Genomic DNA, 24,075 nt, shown 5'->3' with positions numbered 1-24,075 from the left:
GCAACTTTGGGCCTGATGAAGAGGGAGGGGGAAAGTTTTCAAAAGTGAATGAACCGCTTAAACCAAACCTGAGTTTCAGGTAAAACTGGGCTCTCAAGTCCTAGAGCATTAGTAAGTTGATGGCAAATCACTTTGCCCTGAGCAGGATGAGCTCTGCTGTCCACACGCAGCATGGCAATGTGTAACCTGTCTGCTACATTCATTGTCTTTCCACAGATGCAAACTCCCGAGTGCTAGACATTGGTTTTGAAAATGAGAGCCTAGGGTTGTGGGGTTTTTTTTTTGTTTTTTGTTTTGGTTTTTTTTGCAAATGCTTACGCTAAAACTTGGTAAGTTTTGATCCTGCAAAACAGGATAAACCTCATCATCTCAAGGAATACATCTGAGGAAGTATTTTCTATTCATTTTCAAAGAAGGCAAAGCAACAGACATGCTAACTGTGAATAAAGCTATGTTTGTTTAAAATGCTCACCTGAGAAACTTTGCATTGATTTATGCAGAGAGCAAGAGCAGCTTGAAATAGGCTGTAGGAATAGGTGACATCTTGTTAATCCCAGCCTGGATGAGTTGCTCAGCTGAATCAAGAGCTGACTGGATATGCGTTTTGTGATGGCATGTGGATTGGGTGCATGCAATGGTAATGGACTAGTTCTGGTTAGTAGTTTTCCGAGATAAGCTTTTCATTTGGGGGGGGGGGGTTGAATTCAAACATACAAGGATTGTTGTAAAGGCTGGCAAATCAGCAATATCAATTTCCTTTCATTATTCAAGAGATTGTGTTGGGGAGTATTATCCCTGTATGATTTCTGATTTAAAAAACAGAGATTGGTGTGAATTTGCTTCTTCAAGCAAATTCTTCGTGTGGGGGTGTAAGGACTTGATTAGCATAAAAACCCAGGGACCACTGGATTACAGTTTTTGGTGTTTTGTAGAATTCGACTCTAAATCAATGCATGGGTTTTGCATCCAACGCTCAGTCATGCAAGTCTCAGTGTTTAAGATTTGCTTGTGTTGAATTACATGTTGTACGCAAGCTGTTACAGATGTGACTAATAATGCTGACGATGGTTTTAGCTGTGTTTACAGGCATGTTCAACACTAGTAAAGTGTCTTTGTAGAATGATCCTTTGTGACAAAATATGGGCAATTCTTTGCTACCATTTCTACCTGCAGAGGGAGAGATTTAATTTTATTAGTTCATTGGTAAGTGTGTCCACACCTGTGGTGATATCAGCAGCATGTTTCTTCTGGAATCCTTTCCCTGATAAATATTTTGTAGATTTGGTGTCAGATTAAGCGATTTAGCTTTCTAGTAAATCAGTAAGGAGCATTAGTGACAGATGAATATCAAAGTTTTAGTTGTGCCTTGAAGAATTCAGACACTTATCGAAAATATTTTTGAAGTGGGAATCAAAATATTGTAGGAACTGATTGATTTTGCCCTAGCAATATTTATCCCTAGAAGAGTTAAGTGCCCTCAGATCAGTAAAGCAATGTACTGTGGTACTAGATGTAGCTTAAAAAATGGGAACAATCAATTTATTTGGGCATTTTGGGGGGATATTTCTTCCAAATATTTCAAAGTCCTTGTTCCAAAAGTCCTCGTTTTGGCATTTATTAATACACTGGTAGGAAATGAAGCACGTGGTTTGATTTCATCTTCAAATAATCACTGTGTTGCCTTACTTTTTTAGAGGTATAACCAACAGAACACAAGTGGTTTTTTTTTTTTTTTGCAGAAACTCTTAGATAAAGAGAAAAATTGCTTTGCTAAATTTCTTAGTCTCAGTAACTCCAGAGCAGTTCTTTTTACAAGAACAGTTGTTGGTTTTATTCCTTTAATTTTCAGATTTGCTTGGAATCTGAAATTAAAGATGAACGTATAATTAACAGCACTTAAACTAATTTGAACAGAGTATTTGTTTAGAGATAAAATAATAAATGGTGCATATTGGCTGAATTAATTTGATGGAATTATCTCCCCCAACCTAACCCCAAAAAAACATTTTTAGTCTATTCAGAAGTATTCTTGAAGTTTGCAAAAAATTTCAGATTTTGCAGTGTTTCACAAAACATTAGTGCCAATAGACTTCCGGTGTGGAAAAGTCAGTGAGAAATTGGGAGGTTTGGGTTCAGTCTCCTTTTTGTTTTATTTGATTTGATAATGGAGCAAAAGTCTCTTTGCTGTCTAGAGAGTATTCTGATTATTAGCCTTTGGAATTATTCTTATGCTTTCTTTTGCTGGCCATTAAATACTTGAGGATGTTTTGGTTGGTTGGTTTTTTTTTTTTTTTTTTTTTTTTTTTTAAACAAAGTTGAACAGTTTCAACTGAAGAGACTAGAATCATCGTGTTACGGTCAGTCTGATCTGGCGTAGACCTCACCCCACTGCTGGCCGCTTTATTTTGTCCCTCCCTCAGTTCACTGTTAGCGTTGGCATAGCACTGTGACAGGTTGAACCGGTGAATATTAGGACTAGTGTTGCTGCCAGAAATGAGAGGCAGGTAGCGTAGAGCGGCCGTTTTGGTAGCATCATACACTTAGGCTAGGTTGAAATGGCTGGGTATGCGCAGCGCGGTTTGGTGACTGAGCAAAGTTAGTCTAGCATGCTTGTCTAACATCTAGGTAATATGGACAGCGTCAGTCCTGCATGGAGCTCTGGTAAGAGGCTCTTGCTGCTCCACTTGAGCTGTGCTGTCTCATTTATGACCGTGTGCTGTACTAGTATACAGGAAGCTAAATTGCCCAAAATAGAGAAGTAAAATGAAGAGTAGGTTTCTGTTGGTTTACCTCCCCAAACAGGCTCATTGTGTATCTTGCAGAAAATGTACAGGGTCATCAAATTATACATTTAAGCTAAATACCGGTACAGTTATCCAGTACTCAGTATACTTTTGCAATTTTAAATGTGTTTAATGAAATGCAAACGCCAACACCATACAAAACTGACGTATTAGTTATTTTCACCTGTGCGTTATCTCCCACTCCCCAGAAGTTTAAAAAAATTTCTGTCTTAATACACCATCCAAAACGCTGGCAGCCGCTGTGTAGTCGCAAGTAAATGGCGGTCAGATTGCGAAATGGAAGATTTCACTGAGAATGCCCCCTCTCAGTTTCCCGCGAATATACCTTTTCAGCCCAAATGCCTCTGCCTGTCCCCATCATGGTGTTTAAGAGATGAGGAGGGAGCTGTTACCAAAACAGACAAGTAATTTGCTACAAATAGATTTGTACATCCACACATTTGATTACAATGAGAAATCAAGCCGAGCTGGTGCTCTTTGTGGAGCTCAGGTCTATGTGCTCTGCAAGAGGCATGGTTAAAATCAGCACCCAGTCAGACTCTGTAGCAGCTGAGGCATCCAGATGGTGTCAGTTTATCCCGCATTAAAACACATTTCAGTGTTCCAATCTGTAGATAAAGATAGACTTCAATAGCTGTGGCACGGCCTGTATCCTAAAAGAAGGGTCACAAGCATTTAGACAGTTACAGAAAGATGATCTTGGAGCAACGCAGTGCTTTGTTTTGCACCTCGAAACTAGGTTTGCAGTTTGCAAATTCTGAAGCTAGGTGTGTTGGATAGATACGAAAACGTCCAGGTGCATGTACTTGTACATACAGTAGTTCTTGCACTGGTCTAAGTGGACACCAAGATATGTATGTATATATATAATATATGTGTGTACATATATGTTATAGCTAAAAGTTACTGACTTGTTGCTTTTCTGCAGACATTAGAGCTCTCCTATTTTGATGATAGTTAGGATTAGATATTACAGACTTCCTTTCAAGTGGAAGCAGCACAGCAGTCTGATGATAGCAGTGAGTGCTGCACCGCATGTACCTAGTATTAGTGGTATTAATGTTTAGTATTAGAACTGAGAGAAGCATTACTTGTTCTTGTGAATGATTTTGTAACTCCTTCTCCTTCCCTCACTCAAAGGAGACAACAGAAGAAAAGCTGCTGGAGTGGTACAACGCACGTGCCAGACACAGAGTCCTGATAGACTAATCTCTAACTTCCCATTTTCCCTCTTTTGCCAGGGAGCTTAATGAGGACCCCACTTGTGCTGAAATATGAGTATCTGCTGAAGGGCTTTGCTGGATGTATCCTTCAGCTAATTATGCTGTTAGTCTGTTATCCATTGATGACCTGCAAGAGGGTTGTTGAGATAATTTGGAAACTACACGGACATTCTTACACTATTTATTTCCTTTTTTTTAGTAACTCCCTATTATTGCTTTATAGCCATGATGAATACTAGTATAGAGTTATTTCATATATTCTTAGAGAAAATTCTCGTTTCTTACTTGTTCTCTTGATTTTGCCATGTATGCAGCTAGCTAATGTAGGTTAAGAGATGCAGAGTGGGAAGATTCATATCTCTCCTTCCCCCTTGCAGCCCATAAAAAAGTTAGGGTATTACGGTTTCAAAAGAGAACATTTTATTTTTAAGTTGCTGTTAATAGAACAGAAAATTGAAAACTAATCATGATTAGAATGAGATCCCAACTGAACTTGACAAGGAAGAAGGTATTTAATAAATGTACTAGGCATAATGATGGCTTTAAAATAAACCTGTGTGTTAACAGCTAAATTGTAAGGTGGTAATCTGATGGTCTATTTAAAAATGTGTTTGTAGGATGATTTTCAGCATGACCCCATAGATAACGTATGGTTGTTAGTATGGCCTGTCATACTGCTTATATTTTTTGGCCAGTTGTATGATTTTAAGGTTGGGCAGCAACGTTCTACATAGCTCTGATCACTTTTTATCCATCAGTTGATGTCTGCTGCTGTTTTATCAGCTTATTTTCCTGAGCCACCAGCTAGGATAATGTGCTTGAGGGAAAATTATACCCTACATCAGTGGTTTTGTTACAGCATGTTGTACGTTATTGGTAATTTGAATGCACCCAGATAAAAATAGAAAGGTTAAGTAGTTTTCCAAATGTTACTGCTGTGAAACAAAAAAAAGAGTAGTGTCTGTACCATATACATTTTTGAGGGGCAAATGAAATTTGCTTTTTTCTTTCAAAAATGCTTGCTAAAATTGGTGCTTTCCCTAAAGCTGGCATAAGGGAACCGTCTGCTCTCCTCAAACTCCTTTTTATTCCTTCTGAATAATTTTTAGGATTAATGAACCTGTTACATGCTAGCTTTCATATACATATGTATGTCCAGAAAGTGCCTTCCCCTGGGACAGGTGTTATGGTTCTCTGCCAGTTGGCGTGAGTTGCAAATAAATAGTGATGATTGCCTTCTGCAGCCATTTCTTCAATCTGTCAACCCTCTAATGCTGTGGTTTTAGTTCACTTCTTTATTTTTCGTCCAGTGGTGGTGTGTCTGATCTTTCTCAGATCTATTTTCAGTATGATGGAGGAATGCCATTTTTGTGGCTAATATATTTACACTGTGTATATATGTTATTTCTGTTATACAGTAATTTGTCATTCCTTTTTCAAAACAGCCTCTTGATTCTCTGTAGGCCAGAATAATCTGTGCAGAGAGCATCCACTAAAAATGTGGTATTTTATGATAGGGTAGACATATACTTTTAAATCTTTTGTGAATGTCCTATTTAAAATTGCTGCAGAACATCACGGTATATCTTACAGCTAATGCCCACTGAGATTTAAAGTCTCCTTTTGGCTGCTCTCTTTCTTAAGAGTGACTTTGGCTGACAGTTTCTATCATACAACTAACTCTGTGGGTTTTTTTTTTTTCCTTCTGTCGTCCTCTCGCATGGGTTTACATGGTGCTGTCTTTTCTTTACAGTAGCTGTTTCTCTCTCTCATTCTGGTTAAGATGTTCATAGTTACAAATGAGTGTGGAGAACGTATGTTTATATTTGATTTTTTAAAACATAAATTAAAAATGTCATTGTAGATTATATCTTGTATTAGTGCTTCTCTCTCTTCTCCCTGATTAAAGAGGAAAAATAGTCATAACTGGTTCTCGTGTCAGGTTATTGAAATAAGCAAGCTAATGGCGTTGCATTCATGTAAGGAATGACGTAGGGAATTTGGCGCTGCTTTTGGGCAGGGGGATGGACTAGATGGTTGAACAGTCTCTTCTAGTGCTATTGTCTGTGCTCTTGAAAGACTGGAAAGAGAATCTAACCAAATCATCGTTTCAGTTGGAATATATTGTTCCATATATTTATATTACCTGCAAAATCTACATGGGCTCAAGGCAGAAGATATTTGCATTTAAATCCAGAATTCAAAGCTGTTAAGGTTGGAATCTATGTTTAATAGCAAAGATAGGTAACTTCTCCTTTTTAAAGAGCAGCTTTATAAAGCTGGTCATTTTAGTGGGTGTACAAATTATTTCTTTCTTTTTTTTTTTTTTTTTGAGTACAATAGAAATAAATGTCTTTGAAGAAAGATACTAAGGTACTAACAAAACAGAAGAACGAGTATGATGACATTGTCAGCAGTGTAATAGGTATTGTCTTGTATTTTCTTACCAATTCGCGTAAAATACAGAGGAACTGGATATCTGTGGGAAATGATCAGGTAAGCCAAAGGGAGGTGAAAACCTTTCATTAGAAATCAAGGAGATAAGGAACAGGCCATGGCCAGTGTGGCACAGTCATTTGAAGAAGCATTTGCAGTGTGAGAGGGCTGGCAGTGCTGTGAGATGGAGGGATTTGAGTTACTTGGGCACCTCACATGCAGGAGGAATGCAAACTCTGCTGCGTATTTCAAGCTGGTCTCACCTCCTGCAGAGTGCTGCTGCACTTGGGGTACTTGACTACGAGAGGATTAATGGCAATTGAATGGGATTCAAAACAGGCCTCTAAGGTAATTGTGATACTGCAAAGATTGGTGCAGATATGTAGGGAAATTATATAGCGAGAAACACAATGCTCCTGTTTGCAAGTGTCTGAGAGAGGGATAGACAAAAAAGGTAGGGATTGTTTCATTGTAGATAACAGGTATAACTAGATAGGAAGCAGGATGGATTTAAGAACAACCTGAGCATTAGAGAAAGCTTTTGTACAGGGATGGGAAGCAGTGAAGACACGTTGGTGCAAAATATAGTTGGAGTAGACTGGTAGGCCTGCTACTGACTGGTGGGGAGGCTGCATCTAATGATCTATGTGTCCTTTTCAATGATATGTTTTGTTTAAGAATAGCTATTTGCTTAAAAATATTCTGCCTAATAAAAGTGAAACATTCAGGATGGCCGATATCCCTGTACTACATGTAACTATACCCTGGCTGTAGCCAGGTAAAGTAGAAACGGTCTCTTGCCTTGAAATACGTAAGAAAGAAAAAAAAATTGATCTTCACTGCCCCACATAGCACGAAAAGCAGCTGTTAATTAATTTGGTATCTTTGCTCTCCTGTTAGAGAACCATATCCCATCTGAAGGAAAGAAAAGATAGCCAGATGTTTTTTTGACTTTCATTTTTTTTTAAAGGAAAAGATACACAGGTCCTTTTTACTGTAAACAAAAGGAAAATACACGTTTGTTGAGAAAAATAAATGGTAACATGCAGTTTTGTTTTACAGCCATATGGAATAGTGCATATGAAACAATATGTACGTGCCAATTCCACTCATATATTTCTCATCACTCATTAGGTAACAAAATAGTGTTGTATCTTTTTTAAAAAACAACTGCTTTTCTTTCATATTTTGTCTTCCTTCTGGGCTCATTGTTGGGCTTATAGTTCTTTTGCGTGGAAACTGGATTTCCTTGGTCTCTTCGATAACCAATAATGCTATACTACAAACTTAATAATATTTTCATGGATTTACAGCGTTACATACTAATATAATAAGATACTTCTGATAGTGAAATCAAAGGGGTAGAAGACAGGTCCGCAAATGCAGACTGCCGTATAAGTCGGGTGGATTCTTTGTTTCTGGGCCAGCGGCTCCCCATGGAGATCTGAATCACGCTCCAGCGCTGTATCTGCTCAGCAGGCATATGCCACCTTCTGACCAACAACAATGATGTCTGACTTCAACTGCCAGCGTGATGCCGCCTTCTCCCTACTTGTTGGCCCTACTGCTAGCAGAAGGTTTTTTTTCTTGGGTAACCTCTGAAAAGAATGAGAAGGAAGTGTTGACCCCCCTGCCCCAGTGATTGTCTCCTTGTGCTATGACTTTAGAAGCCGCTCTTACATCAAAGACTTATTATTGTATGTTTGAGTCTGAAACAAAGCATGCCTAGGTAAGGACAGTAATCTGATTCCATCTTGATATGCCTCTACTGTGGCACTCCTGTCTTTTGGTTAAACATCCATTAATACGCTCTGATTCTCTTTGCTTTCTTTTAAAGAGTGGTGTGGCCAATTGCAGTCAACTTAGCCTTTTTACCGCAAATGCGTGGCTGGTTTGTGTGATAGATGCTGACAGCAAAATGGAACAGCAAATCTGTTTTTTTTTTTTTTTTCACTGAATAATTTCCCTCGAGTTGCTTGTAGAATTTTAAACTTCTTGGTTAGGATGTCAGCGTCAAGACTGATCGTATTCTAATAGTTTGGAAGCTGAAATTTGAAAGGTCTTTTGTATGAAAACTCCTTGGAATTAATCTTGTATGCAAGTTGCCTGTATTCTGAAGAATTTTCAGTAGGATCTAGAGACTTCAGATATCGTCCTTTGATGCTTCGTAAGGAACCATCCATACTAGGTGTGGTGTTATTTAAACTTATGTTGTTATTAAAATACCCAGACCCTGGAACTTTCATAAGCTAGATGTAATTCCTATCTTGTTTTACTTCTGAGGAACACTAAATTTTCATCAGGAACTATGTATACCATGTCCTTTCTCCTGGTATAGCTTCAGTTTTTATTCTGGTTTCATTGCAATTTAAGCTGATGATTTAAAATAAGTAAATAAATAAAAAAATTACTAATTGACCAAGCAGGATTTAGGCCCTTTAACCTCCAGAGTTTAGGAGAAGACACAATAAAATTCATTTTGCCCCAGCTGGCTGGTTAAGGATTTCCTCAGCTTTTATTTCCTTTGTTATCCTATAGATCTGTTGTTACGAAAACCATGATATTGGTCAACTTCTCAGTAAAAATAAATCAATCAGAATTGTATTGTCCTTACATTAATGAGCACCCTTCCACTTTGCTTCCTGGGAACCATAGCTGTGTTCATCTTGGTTCCATGCAGAGCGGGGAAAGGCTTCAGTTTAACTCCCGCTTGTTAAAAAGAAACAAACTTTCTGGCGTCCTTTAAGTATTTGAGATTAATGTTGGTTAATGACAAAATGATAGTAGTTACTGGAAATATTTCCACTGCAGCATTTAAAAACTCTATAAAGAAGCAATACTTTGATGCAGTGTCAGCGTCAGTGGGATGGACATGCATCGGCAGAGCAACGCAGAATCCTAAGGTTGATTTTTCTGAAATTTACAGGTTAAGGAAAGATTGAGGGTAAAAATTCTAGCTCGCTGAATAAAAGAGCGACGGATGGCTCACGCATACGTAAGATTTGCTTTATTGCTCTCAAATTTTAAAATAAAAGGTTTCTGTAAGATATTGTTTAAAAATCCAGGAAGGGAAGGTAAAGTGAAGTTAAAATATACGTGCAATTATTAGGAGAAAGGGCAGTTTTTACCATATCATTATAATTAGGCTTGAAGCGTGAAGAACAGATTGAAAGGTCAGTTAATGTTTCTGTAATAAAACATTTACTAATGGACTAAAAATACACATTAGGAAGCAAATATAGTGTCCCCTGTGAGCAGTGGCTGAACGAAAGAACAAAAGTGTTTCAGTAGACTGGGATATAGTAAGATTCTCAATAATACTTAATAAATCTCTATCAAGCTGAAGAGTCTATTTGTTGTAAGGAGCTAAAGAAACTATTTCTGTTCTGGAGAATTTCCTGACTGAAATGAGATATAATCAGATACCAGGCATATAGACTGTAAACTATAGGACGACTTGAAATCCCTTGAAATAGCATGCTTCAAGCTGATGTCTTCTAGATAGTGAAAGTATTCAAACGCCAGACCTAAGAAATCTGGCTAAATTTAAAATGCACAAACAAAGGACAAATGAATTTTCTTAGAATGCTAGTCTTTTTCAGGTAACGTCAATGTTTAAGTTTCAATAACTTGCTTTTAATGAGGCTAGGAAAAAAGGGAAAAATCTGTACTGCGTTCTGGTGAGTACAGGCTTTTTTGTATAGGGTGTTTGTCCCTGTTTTCTGGTTTGGTGCTGTAATGGACTACAGTGCAACATTCATTTTGGTCAGAAAATAATAGAGAGGAGAAATAAATGAATAATGAAAAATAGTGCTTTAAATAACTGCTGGGGAATGGCTTGATCCTGCTCACATTTAATTATTGTTAATTACAATAAGCAAACAATCTGAGGAAATCAGCTCCTTGACTTTCTGTCTTACTAAAGTTTGGTTTTGTTGTTTTGCAGATGTTGTTTTACAATTTTAGTTTTCTCTTCAATTTTTCGTTTAAATTATAAAAAGTAAGGGTGTTTTTATGTTGCAGAAACCTTTGCTTGGTAACCACAAAGATCCTATGACAAGGTTAATGGAATAAAAAGTAGTCAGAGTAGAGAGTTAGAGAGATGAAGATTTCGGTAAACAGTGTTATAGCTTTACCTTTCTCATGCTATTTCCAGTTTCTTTTGTTGAACCGGGAGCAGAGCACTAACTCCAATGCATGGCATAAGAACAGGCAAGATACAGTATTCATTTAACTAACTTCCCCAGAAACTAGCAGCTGAAGGTACTCTGAAGCTTACCCCCATCGTTCCTCTGCTCAGTGAGGAAATTTTTAAATTTCAGCCTGGAGATGATGCTGATGAGGCTATACCTCATCAGTACCTCTCTCTACCACATTGCTGTCCAGATGTCATCCAGATAAGATATCCTTTACGTGCTTCCCACTGAAGGGTAAAGGTATGAAGGCTTTTTGTTGCCTTAAACTCTGTAACTGATGGAATAAGCTCTGCAGGATGCTGGGTCCATGCTGGGATATGTTCCTGTGCTGATCAGCTATTGTTTTCAGTACATTTGACTTTGATTTCTTCAAGTCTTTAATTTAATAACAGTCTGAATATCCTTAGCTTTTTTTCCTACTGTGTTTTACGTTAGACTGATAACATGCTTTGCAAGTCAGCCTTCCTTGGAACGACTGCGCTGTGTTAGTCTCTGTATAGAATCAATGCAGCTATACAGGAAAACATGAGTTTTCTGAAGCTTATAGCAATACCGAATGGGTCTTTGTTCAGTGCCAAGAATACAACTCCAAAGAGTGGAAATGTGCAGTGTAGGAAGGCAATGAATAAGAGAAACTCAATAACTGCTTTGCAATTAAAGGCTTGGGAGAATAAGTAGCTAATGGAAAATAACCTTTCATTTTTATCACTTGAAAGCAAAACAAAATAAATTCCTGTTACTACTAGTAAAAAATGAGAGAGGGTTCTTAAAACTTGTGGTCAGTACAGATTTTAGTAGGAAACCCCTTTGCATTGGAAATCACTTTTCTTCAGTAAACATTTCTAATGATATGCAGGGCTCTGTACCAGTTTAGCACAAACTGTTAGTACTGTGATCCCATACAGCCATGCCCGAAGCCAGCAGATATTGATGGTATTGCATATCAAAGCCAGGAATATTTTTTAACTCAGACTAGTGTTCAGCGATGGAGGATGATTAAGCATGGTTCAGTTTCTTACCAGCAGTCCTTCTACTAACGGCATTCACAGAGAGTGAAATTCTGTCTTCGGGGAAGCAGAGGAGTTCATCTGCAGGGACTGATCCAGGCCCCCGGAGGTCAACGATGGAGCCGTGTCACTGGCTTTAATGGGACTGAACTGATTCCCATAATATTTTTGTTCCTATCAGTACTTCATTTGGCTTTGCTGGGACTATTTACATGAGGAATGGAGACTTTGCATCAGAACCTGAATAACTGTGCATTTTAACAGACCATTGTAGGTAGTTTTATTTCGTAGTTGTTTTAACCTTGCCTTAGTATAGTGGTACAGCATGAAAAAAATATTTGGGTAAGTTTATGACAGTTTGATTCTGCTTGGCAGGGATCCTAAGTAAATAGGCTTAGTGCATAACTGAAATCACTGATATTTTGTGCCCCGTTAAATATTTATTTTGTAACAATGTCTTTTTTGTCCCCCCTTGAAATAACCAACAGTATCTTATAGAAGATTTGAAACCATTTTTCTTTATCCTACCTGGTAACAAAACTGGTGCAAGAAATCCAAGCTGACTGGAGACATTCATTCATACTGAAAGGACTGGAACAATTGCCAGTTTAGGGTTTATAGTGATATTTGTCAGCGAATTGCCTAAGATGAAAAAAAAATTGTTCTTATTTTGTGATCTTTTAAAAATGATGTCCTAACTTTGTCCTCTCTACCACATATTATCACAGGAAATACATTTCTGTCTTAGAACAAGAAATAAGTGAAGCGTGATAAAAAAAGATTCCAAGTTTTTGTACGTGGAATGTGCGAATGTCTGTCATTGCTTTATATCCATCATGAATGAATGATTTTTTTTTTTTTATGAATTTTAAGTTGCATTAAGTTATGTAGAGATGAAGTCAGGAATGTTTTCAGACAATCAACAAAGTTCAATTTCTTTTTCTTGATCTACTCTCAGCTTCCTGCTATTATACAAAAATTTCAGACTTGTGAGTGTGCCAACCTACTTTTATTCAAATAGTGTTATTGCTTAGTTTCTTCTGCATCTTGTGCGTTCCTGGTAGTTCAGCTTCAAAGCCAGGATTTGTTTTGAGTGGAGAGTGTGAGCCTGGTTGTCTTGGGTGCACATGATTTGCTTCATTGGCTGCTTGGCTAGACAACCCGTATATCATTTTGGACTGCAAAGATTATATTCAGAAATAGATAAACATTTTTTCTTTGACATGGGGAACAAGACGTTGTAAGAGAAGAAGATGCAACTGGGCCACAACTTGATTCATTTAGCTTCATCTGAAGACTTTTATAGAGCAGGTTATGGTTTTCTTCCTCAACTGTTTCCACCTAACAAAGGGCTGTCGTGAGTCTTGTATTCTCTGCAACATTTTGTCAACCTCTTGCTGACTGTATCCTGCCCGTACCTCACATTAAGGTTTTGAGGGTCTGTAGTCTCAAAACAGCTCTGCGCCTGTTTTGCTGACGCTTCAGGAGAATTCCCTTAAATCCAGTTCTCATTCTGATAGCCCATTGAATTAGATATATCTAAGTAAATACCTGCAACTTACTAAAATATAACACGTGCTTTCTTCCCCCTTAGCGCCATGGGCAATTCTCTGCGCGTGGCCAGGGCGCAGCTAGCCTCCTATCCACAGCCAAGCAGTCATCCCGGGGAACATTAATGGTGAAGACAGCAGGGTGGGAACTCCTAGTTCCAAAGGTGAGGGAGCTTAACTGAGGGGGAACAAGATGTATATGTCGTCTTCCCAGCTGCAAGAGTCGGTAGGATGTGGGCTCTGGTGGTCTCTCTGCCTGTGCTGTTACTCTACCAATCCATTAAGAAGGATTACCTGTAATCCTTTGTCCTGTTAAGTGCGGGTGATTCCTTCATCCTCCCGTTTTTGGATCACAGTCGTTATCATCTTAGATAAATTGGCTGTGTGCTCCAAACTGTTGTTAGTAAATCCCTAAATTTGGGAGTCGTCAGGCATTCGTTATTTGTTCAGACCTTTAAGGAATGTGAAATCCAAGTTGTATAATTCTGATCTGGTGAAACTGAAAGGTTGGTTTGTTACTTTGCTATTAATTTTATGCCAGTGGAACTGCAAATGAAATCAGATACCAGAACGTGTGGTGATGACATCTACTTAGAAATCATTCTAAATACACTGTGAAAATATTTACAGGCTTCCAGGATGAGACTTTTCCTGATTAGGGAAATCAAAGAATAGTTTTCCCAGCAGGCCTGCAGTTAGCTCATCCAAACTGCTTCTGTTTTAGTTGGCCTGCATTTCCTTTAAGCAGCTAGAAGATGAGAAATATTTGATTCAGGAATGGCAGCTTGTTCCCTGAGACAGCTGCTCTGGAAAAGTTCTAGTTTGCAGTGCATTTTTACAACAACAAAAAAAACATATTTGGAAAACAAAATCCCGAGATGACCGTGACGAAGACTTGCATTTTGACTTTTTAATGAGAAAAATAAGAACAGTATTTTACTCAAGTTTGCTGGTATGGAAAGTTTTTTGCTGCCTGAAGTGAATCTAGGTGGGCTGCTTGAACAGACTTGAAGCAATTTTGTTGTTTTTTCCAGCGTATGCTGCTTTGAAACTGAGCTTTTGGAAAATTCTCGCCCAAATTTCTTGTTTCTAAAGCTTGTTTCATGAAGAAGCATTAGTTAGAATAAATAAAAAGAAATAACTTTTTGTGACTGACAAAAGCAATTGTCTTTGGAAGAAGAACGTAACTTTGTGTGTGTGAAATCAGGTTTTCCAGTGACTGGAGGTTTTCATTTCTCTTTTGCCGAACTTGTCTGCGGTTTGTGTACGGGTTGTTGCCATTGAGTATGCTGTAAGAAAACGTGAGGCAAAACATGCACAACGCGGGAGGAAACGATCGCGTGCTGGGGCGATGTCAGAAGTGGTGTTCTCAGTAGTTGCGGATGCGGTTTGTGACTTGTGAGATGTCTGGCTGAAAATTAAAACCAGTGTTGCACATCGTAGGTGATAGTCTTTGAATTTAAAGAAATTGAATGGTCCTTGAGTTAAAAAGGTGGAGAAGTTTTGGTCTGGAGGCCTGGAAGGGAGCTGGGGCTCTGCTGAAGGGTGCAGGAAGAAGCCCTTAGCTCCCTGGCTGTTTTCCACCTCCAGCGGTGTGGAGCTGCTGCTACTAAAATGTGCAGCTTGCTCAGTTTTACCCACATTGCACTGCTGGAGATGTCGTTCCCCGGGGGGCTTAGACCACAGCAGTGGGATTAGTTTCAAATAACACTGGGTATCCCTTTGTGAATGAGTTAGGTAGGTTCTCCCTATAACTGTGAGGAGAGTCAAATCAGTGGGTGGGGTTTTTTTTTCAGTGACATTATTCCTGAATAAAGTTCAGTAGTTCTTGATTGAAAATGTAGAAGTATCACCTGAATATAAATATTTTTATAATCAACATTTCTTCGTGGCTCATTTATACGTCTGGAAATATTGATGTTTTGAGTATGTTTTGTGAAATGACACTCCCCTGCCCCCCTCCCCGCCCCCCAAGTATCCAGCAAACAAAAATCCCCGCCTGAACTTGGTGCGATGATTTCCTGCCGAGGAGATTCTACATTTCGTCTGCTTCTAATCGTTTGATCTATATCGGAGCTGCAAACTCTGTAACCCCACTGATGGGGAAATATATTGCTATATCCCCATCCTAAATTTTGTATTTCTCAGCTTTTGCTGAAGAATTATCGACCGCTCTGTGAGAGGAAGGTGGTCATGTGTCAGTCACGTTAACCTGGTATGCACCTTGGCAAGGTTCCTCGACTTTTCATAAAAGAGATTCAAGGATCAAATGAAGCCTGCGTATCTTGTTCCACAGGATTAGACAGGTACGTTATCAGTGAATAACGTTAGTCATGCTTTGTGCTTTTTATGTTTTATCCTCTGCCTCTCAAAAACGTGAGGCAGTGTTTCCCTCGTGCCGCAACACTAGGTGAATCATGAAGAGCACAAGCTCAGAGATTTGTTTTTAAAGTACTGAAGGAAGCACAGCCTTCATATTAGTTGTTTATTGATTAATATTTAATTGCATGTGAAATAAAACATTAAGCAGGCAAATGACTCAATCTCATGCTAAAAAGCAGCGTCACTGACTTGCTGTGGCTGACAAATGACAAGTAGACTTTCTAAGAATAGAAGGAAACATAAATAGTGATGGTACAATGAGTCAAAGGAGGAGCCTTGCCTGAGAGTGGTGGACATGGGAGCATCCCGCAAAGAAAAGTCGTGCAGATAACATTGTTGACGTTGAGTTTGGTATCCTTTGCACTGCTAATGAAACTGGTAGTGGGTTCTCCTGAGAAGAAACGAATAATTGTCGCTTTACTGTGGTTTTATAGAACACTTGCAGGAATTTATGTTTTTGTTAGAAGGGAGTTTAAAATAAAACAGGAGCAGCAAAGTCCTTTAAATTCTGTTAGGTGAATGTCTGTCTGTTTTTTTTTTTCTTTTTCTGTTTTTTTCAACATTGTGACTGTTCTAGATACCTGCTGTTCCCAACCTTTATGTGTACGTATCCTAGGAGGAGATTTTCCTCTACCCTCTGCAAGTAAATAGCAGTCTGTCGTTTTATTTATTCTTTATTATTATTGATGCCTTATGTTTTCATAATATTTTTCTGATCAAATCTAAATTTGCTTTTTGATAAGTTGCCGCTGGCAGCCTCTTCATAGATGAAAACGGGACGAATCTGAAACGCTGATCTTGGGGAGGGAGGGAGGGAGTCATTCCATCCCTGGAGATTGTGGTGATTCGGTAATTCTTGGGATGACGTCTGTTTTACGGACGTTTGTGACTTTTCTATTTTTTTTTTTTCCTTCCCAAAATAATACTACAGGCTAATCTAATTTTTATTCAGAATACTGATCCATCCTGTTTAAAAACAGATGAAGGAATAACTAAATAAGGCTTTTTCCACATGCTGTGCGAATGGAATTATCTTGAAAACGACTGATAACTGCAAACATTGTCCAGCATCCAAGCATGGACGGTTGAGTGTTGTTGATAGCGCAGGATAACTCCTCCTCAGCTATTGGTGAAGAAAGCCCCTCTTTATTACTATGTCTGATTTCTCTCTATTGCTAGTTGTAAGTCACATTTTGTGCTGAAATCTTCTTCTTTTTGAGAACTTGAAAAGTAACAAGTGAAAACAAGGTTGCCAGAAGTTCCTAAGACCGGGATATATGGCAACAAATGGGATGGGTAGAAGAAGCCTGTAGCAGTTGACTTGTTAACTGCATCCTGCAATATCATAGTGGACCTTTAGTACTTTCATTGTTTATTTTTTATTATAGAAATCAAAGGAATATTATACTGTTACCTGTAAATGAGAGAGCTGGTAGAGGTTCAGTTTTTCTAAGGTATATTAGACAACTCCAACGAAGATAATGTGACTTTAGGCAAGGAAGAATTAATGCATACAGTGGGCTTGATCTCTCTTTCATGTGACAGTGCAGTTTGCTCAGTGAAAAAATACTAAGGCCACGTGTTATATTAACCGTATGTGGGCAGAAAGTTACAATTGTCGCACCAAGGTAAAACTGGGGCTTGAAATACTTTGGGATCCTTTTTATGTCCTTTACATGTGCACTCCTTTCCACTCTGTATTAGCGTACCTATAAAGTTCAAAATATGCACTTTGACTATGACAGGTTCATCAGTCCGATGACCATCAGGCTGATGGTGTGGTCTTTTGAAAATTTTTTTTTATCACAGAAAAACTATTCACATTAGATAGTGTGCAGGCACTAACCCGCTTGAGGCAGAAAGAAACCTTTAATCTCTGTTAAAACTCTCCATGCCAAATATAATAACTGGTTTCAGCAGTATTTAAACCAGCTTCATTAGAATATGGGAAGGGGAAGCAGCTTTTAAAGGCTGATTTTAGCAAGTAATCAGCTGTCTACCAGATGGTCCAAATGTGACTTGTTCAACACTGCACATGTTAAAAACTGTGTGAGTGTGTGCACGTGCATGCACTTCCACGCTTGAATGTTTTGTAGCTGTCAAGCCCAGCTATCAAAGCTGCTGGGGATCGCGTCAGCTAGCGGGTAGTGCTGAAGGAAAGCAAACTAGCAGCCGCCTTATTTATGAGACGGAGCCCTTGTTCAGACGAAGACACTGAAGTGTTTTCTCTCTTTTCTGGGGGATGTTTTGTAGAAGGCAAGGCTGCAAAATGTAATATATTTAAATGTATTCTGAATTTGTAATGATTGTTTCTAGTTTTTCCACCAATTTTACTTTCCTTGTACTGAAGACTAGTTTTTAAAATGGGCTAAAATATTAGAATGTAATTGTGTTTAATTTTTTTCTGCTTTGCAGGCTTTATGGGGGTTTTTGTTCTTGTTAGATGAAAGATTGACGTGGTTGTATGAACCAGAGCGCATACTAGAGGTTCATCTAGAATGCGGGACTAATGGCTTATTAATATTCATGAGCCATCTCATTTAGCGGGTGCTCTTGGGACTTGAATAAAGTAAGCAACACTGCTATTGGTGCTTTAGCTGGAGAGAGCTGGAGAGAGGTTTATGTATGACAGAGCTGGTGGTATCCTTGTCTTTGGTGATAGCTCTGACTACCTGCAGCGTTTTATAGCACATCTGTGTGGTGTTTCTGTCTAGCTTTTCTTAAATGAAAAATCAGATTGCACCGAGAATGAATTTGAAATCTTCTTTGTAGAGTGTTATCGTTCTCTCTCGTAATGCATGCTTTACCTTTGTTCCCAAAGGTCCACAGGAAGAAATGACCATGTAGATTCTACAGCTTGAGAGCAGCATAATGGGAAACAGTGGATGGAGTGGAGCTGGTCTGCAGCCTTGAGAGCAGCCTTTCTGCGGACCGCTAGTCAAGTCAGGGACAGCTTGCACGTCAGAGGCATTCTCCACTTCGCCTGCTGGACAAACTGGATTCTTTTTAATTTCTTAGGTTGGAATTTGAGATTTCTTTCCTTCAATTTTTAAACACTTTTAAGATTGTATCAACTATAAAGAGTGGAGCAATATAATCAGCAACAATGGGTGACATGACAAACAGCGATTTTTATTCCAAGAACCAAAGAAACGAGGCCAACCATGCAGGAGAGTTTGGGTGCACGCTGCAAGAACTGCGCTCCCTCATGGAACTGCGAGGAACAGAAGCAGTAGTAAAAATTAAAGAGACATATGGGGAAACAGAGGGGCTCTGCAGACATCTGAAGACATCACCAACAGAAGGTACGCATTTTTCCCTTTCTTCACGTGAATCAGGGGATTTTGTGTTCGTGCTCTCCAGACAGCACGAACAATGGAGGGGAGAGAGAGATTTTGTTTCAAACCTGAACAGAATTCTCATAACGCTGCTGTTATTACCAGCAATGACAAAACAAAAGAAAAAGCCTTCAGAGAAAAAAAGATGAAAATAATCATCCATTTGTCTAGCACCCATTTGTTTAGCTAAAGCTAGCATGAGAATAAAAGAGGTGCTATTTATTCAAATTGCTAAATACATTAGTTCTTCTTTAAAAGGAAGCCAAAAAAAAAATCATCACTGCTCTTATGGCATTCTAAAGGAGCTTTAACTTACATATACTTTTGGGGGTAAGAAGATACAGAATCATTTCTTCAGAAATTTTTGTTTAGGTAGTTAGACAGCTTGAAGATACAAAATGAAATTTCAAGATACACATCGTGTATGTATGTCAGTAGACTGATATGTAGTATATATATTTCCTGGTTACTAATCTAGACTAACTCCATTACTATAGATAATTTTGCTCAAGTTATTAATGTTTGACTGTATCTGTGTGTTAGCTGGTAGGGCTTCTTTTGTATTTATAACTATACTCTGGACTTTATTACATTTATAAATACCAATCATAACTTTTCAACTTCTATTCTCACAAGTGTCTCTGAAGTCCTTTAGCTGATCAGCAATCCTTAACATAGTTTTCAAATACCATTGCTCTATTTTTGTCTCCAAGGAATATTAAGACTCTTGGAAATCATGCAGTCTTTGAGTCTATAATATTTACTTTGTCTTGTAAAGCAGCCAAGATGTCATGTTAAGTTATTTTCTTTTTCGAGAACATAGAACTGTTAGCTTTGTTTCTTTTTCTCCTTTTTTAAATTAATCATTTAGTTACCTCCTTTGTTTAAATGCATGAAAGTCCTGAATTATTGGTTTAATCATAAACACGTCAATCATAATGTCAGACAGCGTGATGATATAATTTACGCTAGTTGGCGTGTCCCAAAGGAACAGCTATAAATGCCTAGTCTTCATGTAAATTCTTCACGGCCTTACCCTTACTCTTAGGCAGTCTCAGAATTGCTTAATCATTAGAAACTATAAAACTATCAACGGTACCTTTTCAGCAAAAGATTATTAAGCAAATTTCGTAATAAAATGGGCAAGAAACTTCAATAGTACTTCAGCCTTCATGTGCCGTCTTGTATTCCAGAGTAAACAGTGACAAATGGGACATTTTATAACAGATCTCTTCCTTTTTGTAGTCTTGCCAAACATCTGATTCTTCAGACAGGACCTCTTGTTCTACCCGGAAATTGTGCCTAGTGGGAAGAGGTGAGGAAGAAAGGAGTGACCCTTGCCCCTTGCCTGGGATTTCCAAAGGTCCATCCACTCAAGGAGTGGTTTAATGGCTGTTGCACATAAGACAATCCACCCTTCAGAGAATATGCACTCATTCTGACCTTTCCATGCTGTATCTGGGAAATTCCATATAGGAACTAGAGGATCCCTATGTTTACATGGTAGAATAAATTTTAATTTATAAATACCTCGCTAGGGATTTGGCACTTAATATATTGCTGTAGATCAGGCCTCAGTCTGAGTGAGCCAAGAGCACTTCAGTGACTTCAGTGAAGTTTTGCCAACTTGTTCTAGTGGCTACCTGGTCAATGTGAACTTCAAAGGAAACGTTAATGGCATTATCTATTCAATATGTGACATCAAGGAAACTTAATTCCTCATATCAGAACAGACTGTATGGATCCAACTAGTGTGGTATGCTGACTCCAGCAGTAATCTATATCTGATACTTCAGATAAGGTAACTTTCCTAGGCCTTATGTACACTTAATCGCTTGTGCATTAAGGAAGAACCTTCCAGCTTCAAATGACAATCAGCACAGCCTTGGAATCGTAAAGACCCTGCTTTGTTTTAATTTTAACTTAGTACATATAATAGGGATTCCCAGTCACACTAAGTCTTTTCGTGCGTGATCTTGATCTTATTTTTAGTTTTTTTGCTTGGAAGAATACTTTTAGGAGGGAATGTTTCTGAAATATCTAATGTTGGACTCTATAATAATTTTCTTTTTAGGGAAATTATCTGTTAGAATTGAGTAGAAAATTATTAGAGGCTTTCATCAAATACAAGCCTATGTTTAGACATATGTCCCTAGCCATTGCTTTTCTTCTATCTAACCAAAATGAAGGAAGTCGTAACGCTGTGAAGATTATTTTCTCTAAGATAGGACTTTATTCAGAGGGAGAGAGGAAATAATCGATTAAGATGGAGTTTCTTATATGGATGTGGGATTTTAAAATCTAGCAGATATGATTTACAGATAAATTATTGATATGCATAAGAACCACTCCCACAGCATTTAATTTTTGGCAGCAAACCATGGGTTCCCCACAGAATATCTTTATGGATATCCTATACTTTGCGACTGTGCCTGAAAATCACTTTTCCAGCCAGACTGTTTATTTTTGATGAAGCGCAGTTACCTGAACTTCCACTCTTTCTTATTGTTCAGGGTGCTGCGGATTTTTCCTGGGTTTATTAACAGAATAAGCTTTACGCAGGGCACCTCTTTGTCTTTCAGTAAGTCCTAAGAAAGTCTCGCTGAGTAAGAATCCTAGGGGAACACGTATGAGAGAGCGTGTTCTTTCAGGCATGAACGGAGTTTGGTTCTTACTTCCTGGGCTTGTAAGCTCTTTCGTGAAGTTTGTTGTCATGAAGTCTTTGTTGTTTTATGGAGTGGGGCTTAAGTAGGTACAAGAGTAGAGACAAAAATTAGCCTGGAAGTAAGCACATTTCAATTTGGTAAAATGTGGTCTAATCTGAGTTTAGTGGCTTGCTCAGTATTTAGAAAATAAGAAGTAGTAATTAGCCGAGAGTTTACTCAGCAATTCATTTCCTATGTTAATATTTGATGTGCTGTCTATGGACTAGTAGAACTGATCACTTTCGTGGAAGGTGCTTTTTTAAGGCTCTGTTTTAGGGACTTTGAACATGTCAACTTAATACATTTTACGTAATATGTGTTTTCTAAACTATCTGAATTCATGCAGTAGTTTAGTGTGGAACTTTAAAAGTCTGCCAAATGTCAAGTAGAATAATATTTGCATGCTGAATGAATTCGTAATGTTATTATGGATTACAAGCATCCAGTCCTTTCTTTAAATTTTCTTTGATCTGTTTTCTAACTATAGATGCGGTGTGGATCCCAGATCTCAGTTATGCCTAAGGGATTTTCTGCATTAAAGTGATTATATTAAAATGAAAAGCTACCATTTAAGCACTTCTAAAAACACGCCCCCCACCCCCCACCCCCCCCCAAAAAAAAAACAAACCTACGGAAATACTTTATATGAAAAAATATGAGCATATGCCTCCTTGAGTTTTATTTTAAAATATTTTAATTCAGATTAGCTTCAGTTTTATTATTCTAGTAATACAGAAAATAAGCAGGATCTAGATATCTGTCATGTTGCAAGACAACACTGAATCACCCGTTGGGCAGAGCTGGGATGACAGTTGTATAATTTTCCATGGAATTTGAGTCTCTGAGGCCCACTCAGGCACTAGTGATACCTTATAAAGGGCGGCTGGTAAAATGTGATGAGTTAGTTGGATGAATACCAAATGAGACTGGAGATGCACTCTTTCCTGAAATGAAGGCCTAACTGTATTTTATCGACTGCTTTATGTAGTGTGCACCAGTTTGCAGCAGGTTGTTCATCTGCATTCCCTCCGTATTGCAAAAATATTTATTCCTTTTAAGAATGAGTTAGTGAATTAACTTCCATGGTTTCTTGCTTAAAATACTTGGATGCAGTAATTTTTAATGTGCATGAAAAGTAAAGCTGTTTATAATGCTTCTGCTTTTCTTTTATGCATATATATATATATATAAATATATATATATATATATATAAACTTTTGCCTTGGTAAAATCTATCCTGTCATGCCTGAAACAGCAACTCCAAAAGATGTTATATATCAGTGATAATGTTACAGCACTGTAGGAGGAGTTTTTCTGTTCATGTTAAGTAATTTCCTGACACATGAGTTTCTAGAAATGGGCTGGTGGAGTATGAGAGCATTTCAGGTGTGACATGGTGATTTGAGCCAGTAGAATCTAGTTTTAATATGCAAAATGCAAATTTGTCGGTTTGTTTAGCTGTAGTTCTTTCAGGACACTGTGAAAAGGCTCCATGGCAAGAAACAAATACCTATTAGTAGTTAAATGATAATATTTCTAGCATAGAAGCCGACTTTTTATTGTCATAACTGTCCTCAGTTAAGCCAGATACAGGATAATTCACTCTCTCTCTCTTCTCAATGCATGTTTGTTATGTAGGAGGCAGGGACGGGAGTATCCATTAAGCCAACAATAGGTGTGTTTATTTTTCACTATTATAATGTAAAAAGCCTTTTATCATGTCAACTATGAGGTAAACAATGAAGACAGACCGAGAGTATAACAAAATGGTACAGTTGCTTTTTAGTACCAACAAAGGGTAAAGAATTCCAAGTAATGCTAAAACGAGAATATAACTGTAGGCCACCAAAATAGGGAGGATCCTCCAGTCTGCCTCTGTGTAAATATGCTATTAATAATTTAGTATTTTGATTTGGAAGCTAATCTTGCTAGTACTTACCGAATTTCAGTTAGGTGCACTGCTGAGTTGTTAATCAAATATAATTATTTTAATTGAACTACAGAGATGCAAAAAAAAAAAAAAATTACAAAAAAATTGTGAGCGGAATGAATGGTAGATGTTAGATTCTGGCAAATATAGATGTAAAATATTTCCAAATGATGCTGTATGAAAAGTCAAATTCATAGGAAGAGCCTATGAAAAATTAAGAAAAACTGAAGGTGACATAAGAAGAGATAGCTGCAACAGGATTAATAGAGGATTTGAGGATTTTTTTTTTTTAAATACAAGCAGGTGTTTATACAGAGAAAGTTGAGAAAGTATAAATATTGTCTTTCGTTAACCAGTGCATAGCACAAGGAAATAATTGTGGATTGTCAGAGACTGAAATCTATAAAAGCACAAACTATCAAAAGTAGATTATGAAAGTAAAGAAATCAATAATAGGCTAATTTTAGTTGCTTAAGGCTCCCTGAAATATTTGATGTTTTATGC

The 24,075-nt window shown here is 37.9% G+C and overlaps 1 protein-coding gene across 20 annotated transcripts in view; it reads left to right on the top strand.

Moving 5' to 3' along the window:
• ATP2B2 (ATPase plasma membrane Ca2+ transporting 2) overlaps positions 1-24,075 on the top strand; it is a 430,065-nt gene that overhangs the window by 222,189 nt on the left and 183,801 nt on the right. For 19 of the 20 annotated variants that reach the window (XM_068906748.1, XM_068906742.1, XM_068906746.1 and 16 more), the window contains one exon: positions 18,420-18,903. In XM_068906748.1, coding sequence (XP_068762849.1) covers positions 18,705-18,903 — 199 coding nt within the window. In that variant the 5' untranslated portion in view covers positions 18,420-18,704. Of the gene's footprint in view, positions 1-15,418; positions 15,523-18,419; positions 18,904-24,075 lie in introns of those variants that run through there. The other variant, XM_068906745.1, reaches the window with a different exon arrangement.

The sequence above is a fragment of the Struthio camelus genome, chromosome 14, assembly GCF_040807025.1.
Source record: "Struthio camelus isolate bStrCam1 chromosome 14, bStrCam1.hap1, whole genome shotgun sequence".
NCBI lineage: Eukaryota > Metazoa > Chordata > Aves > Struthioniformes > Struthionidae > Struthio > Struthio camelus.
Note: the sequence above shows the minus strand (reverse complement) of the source record. Positions and strands in the feature narration are given on the sequence as shown.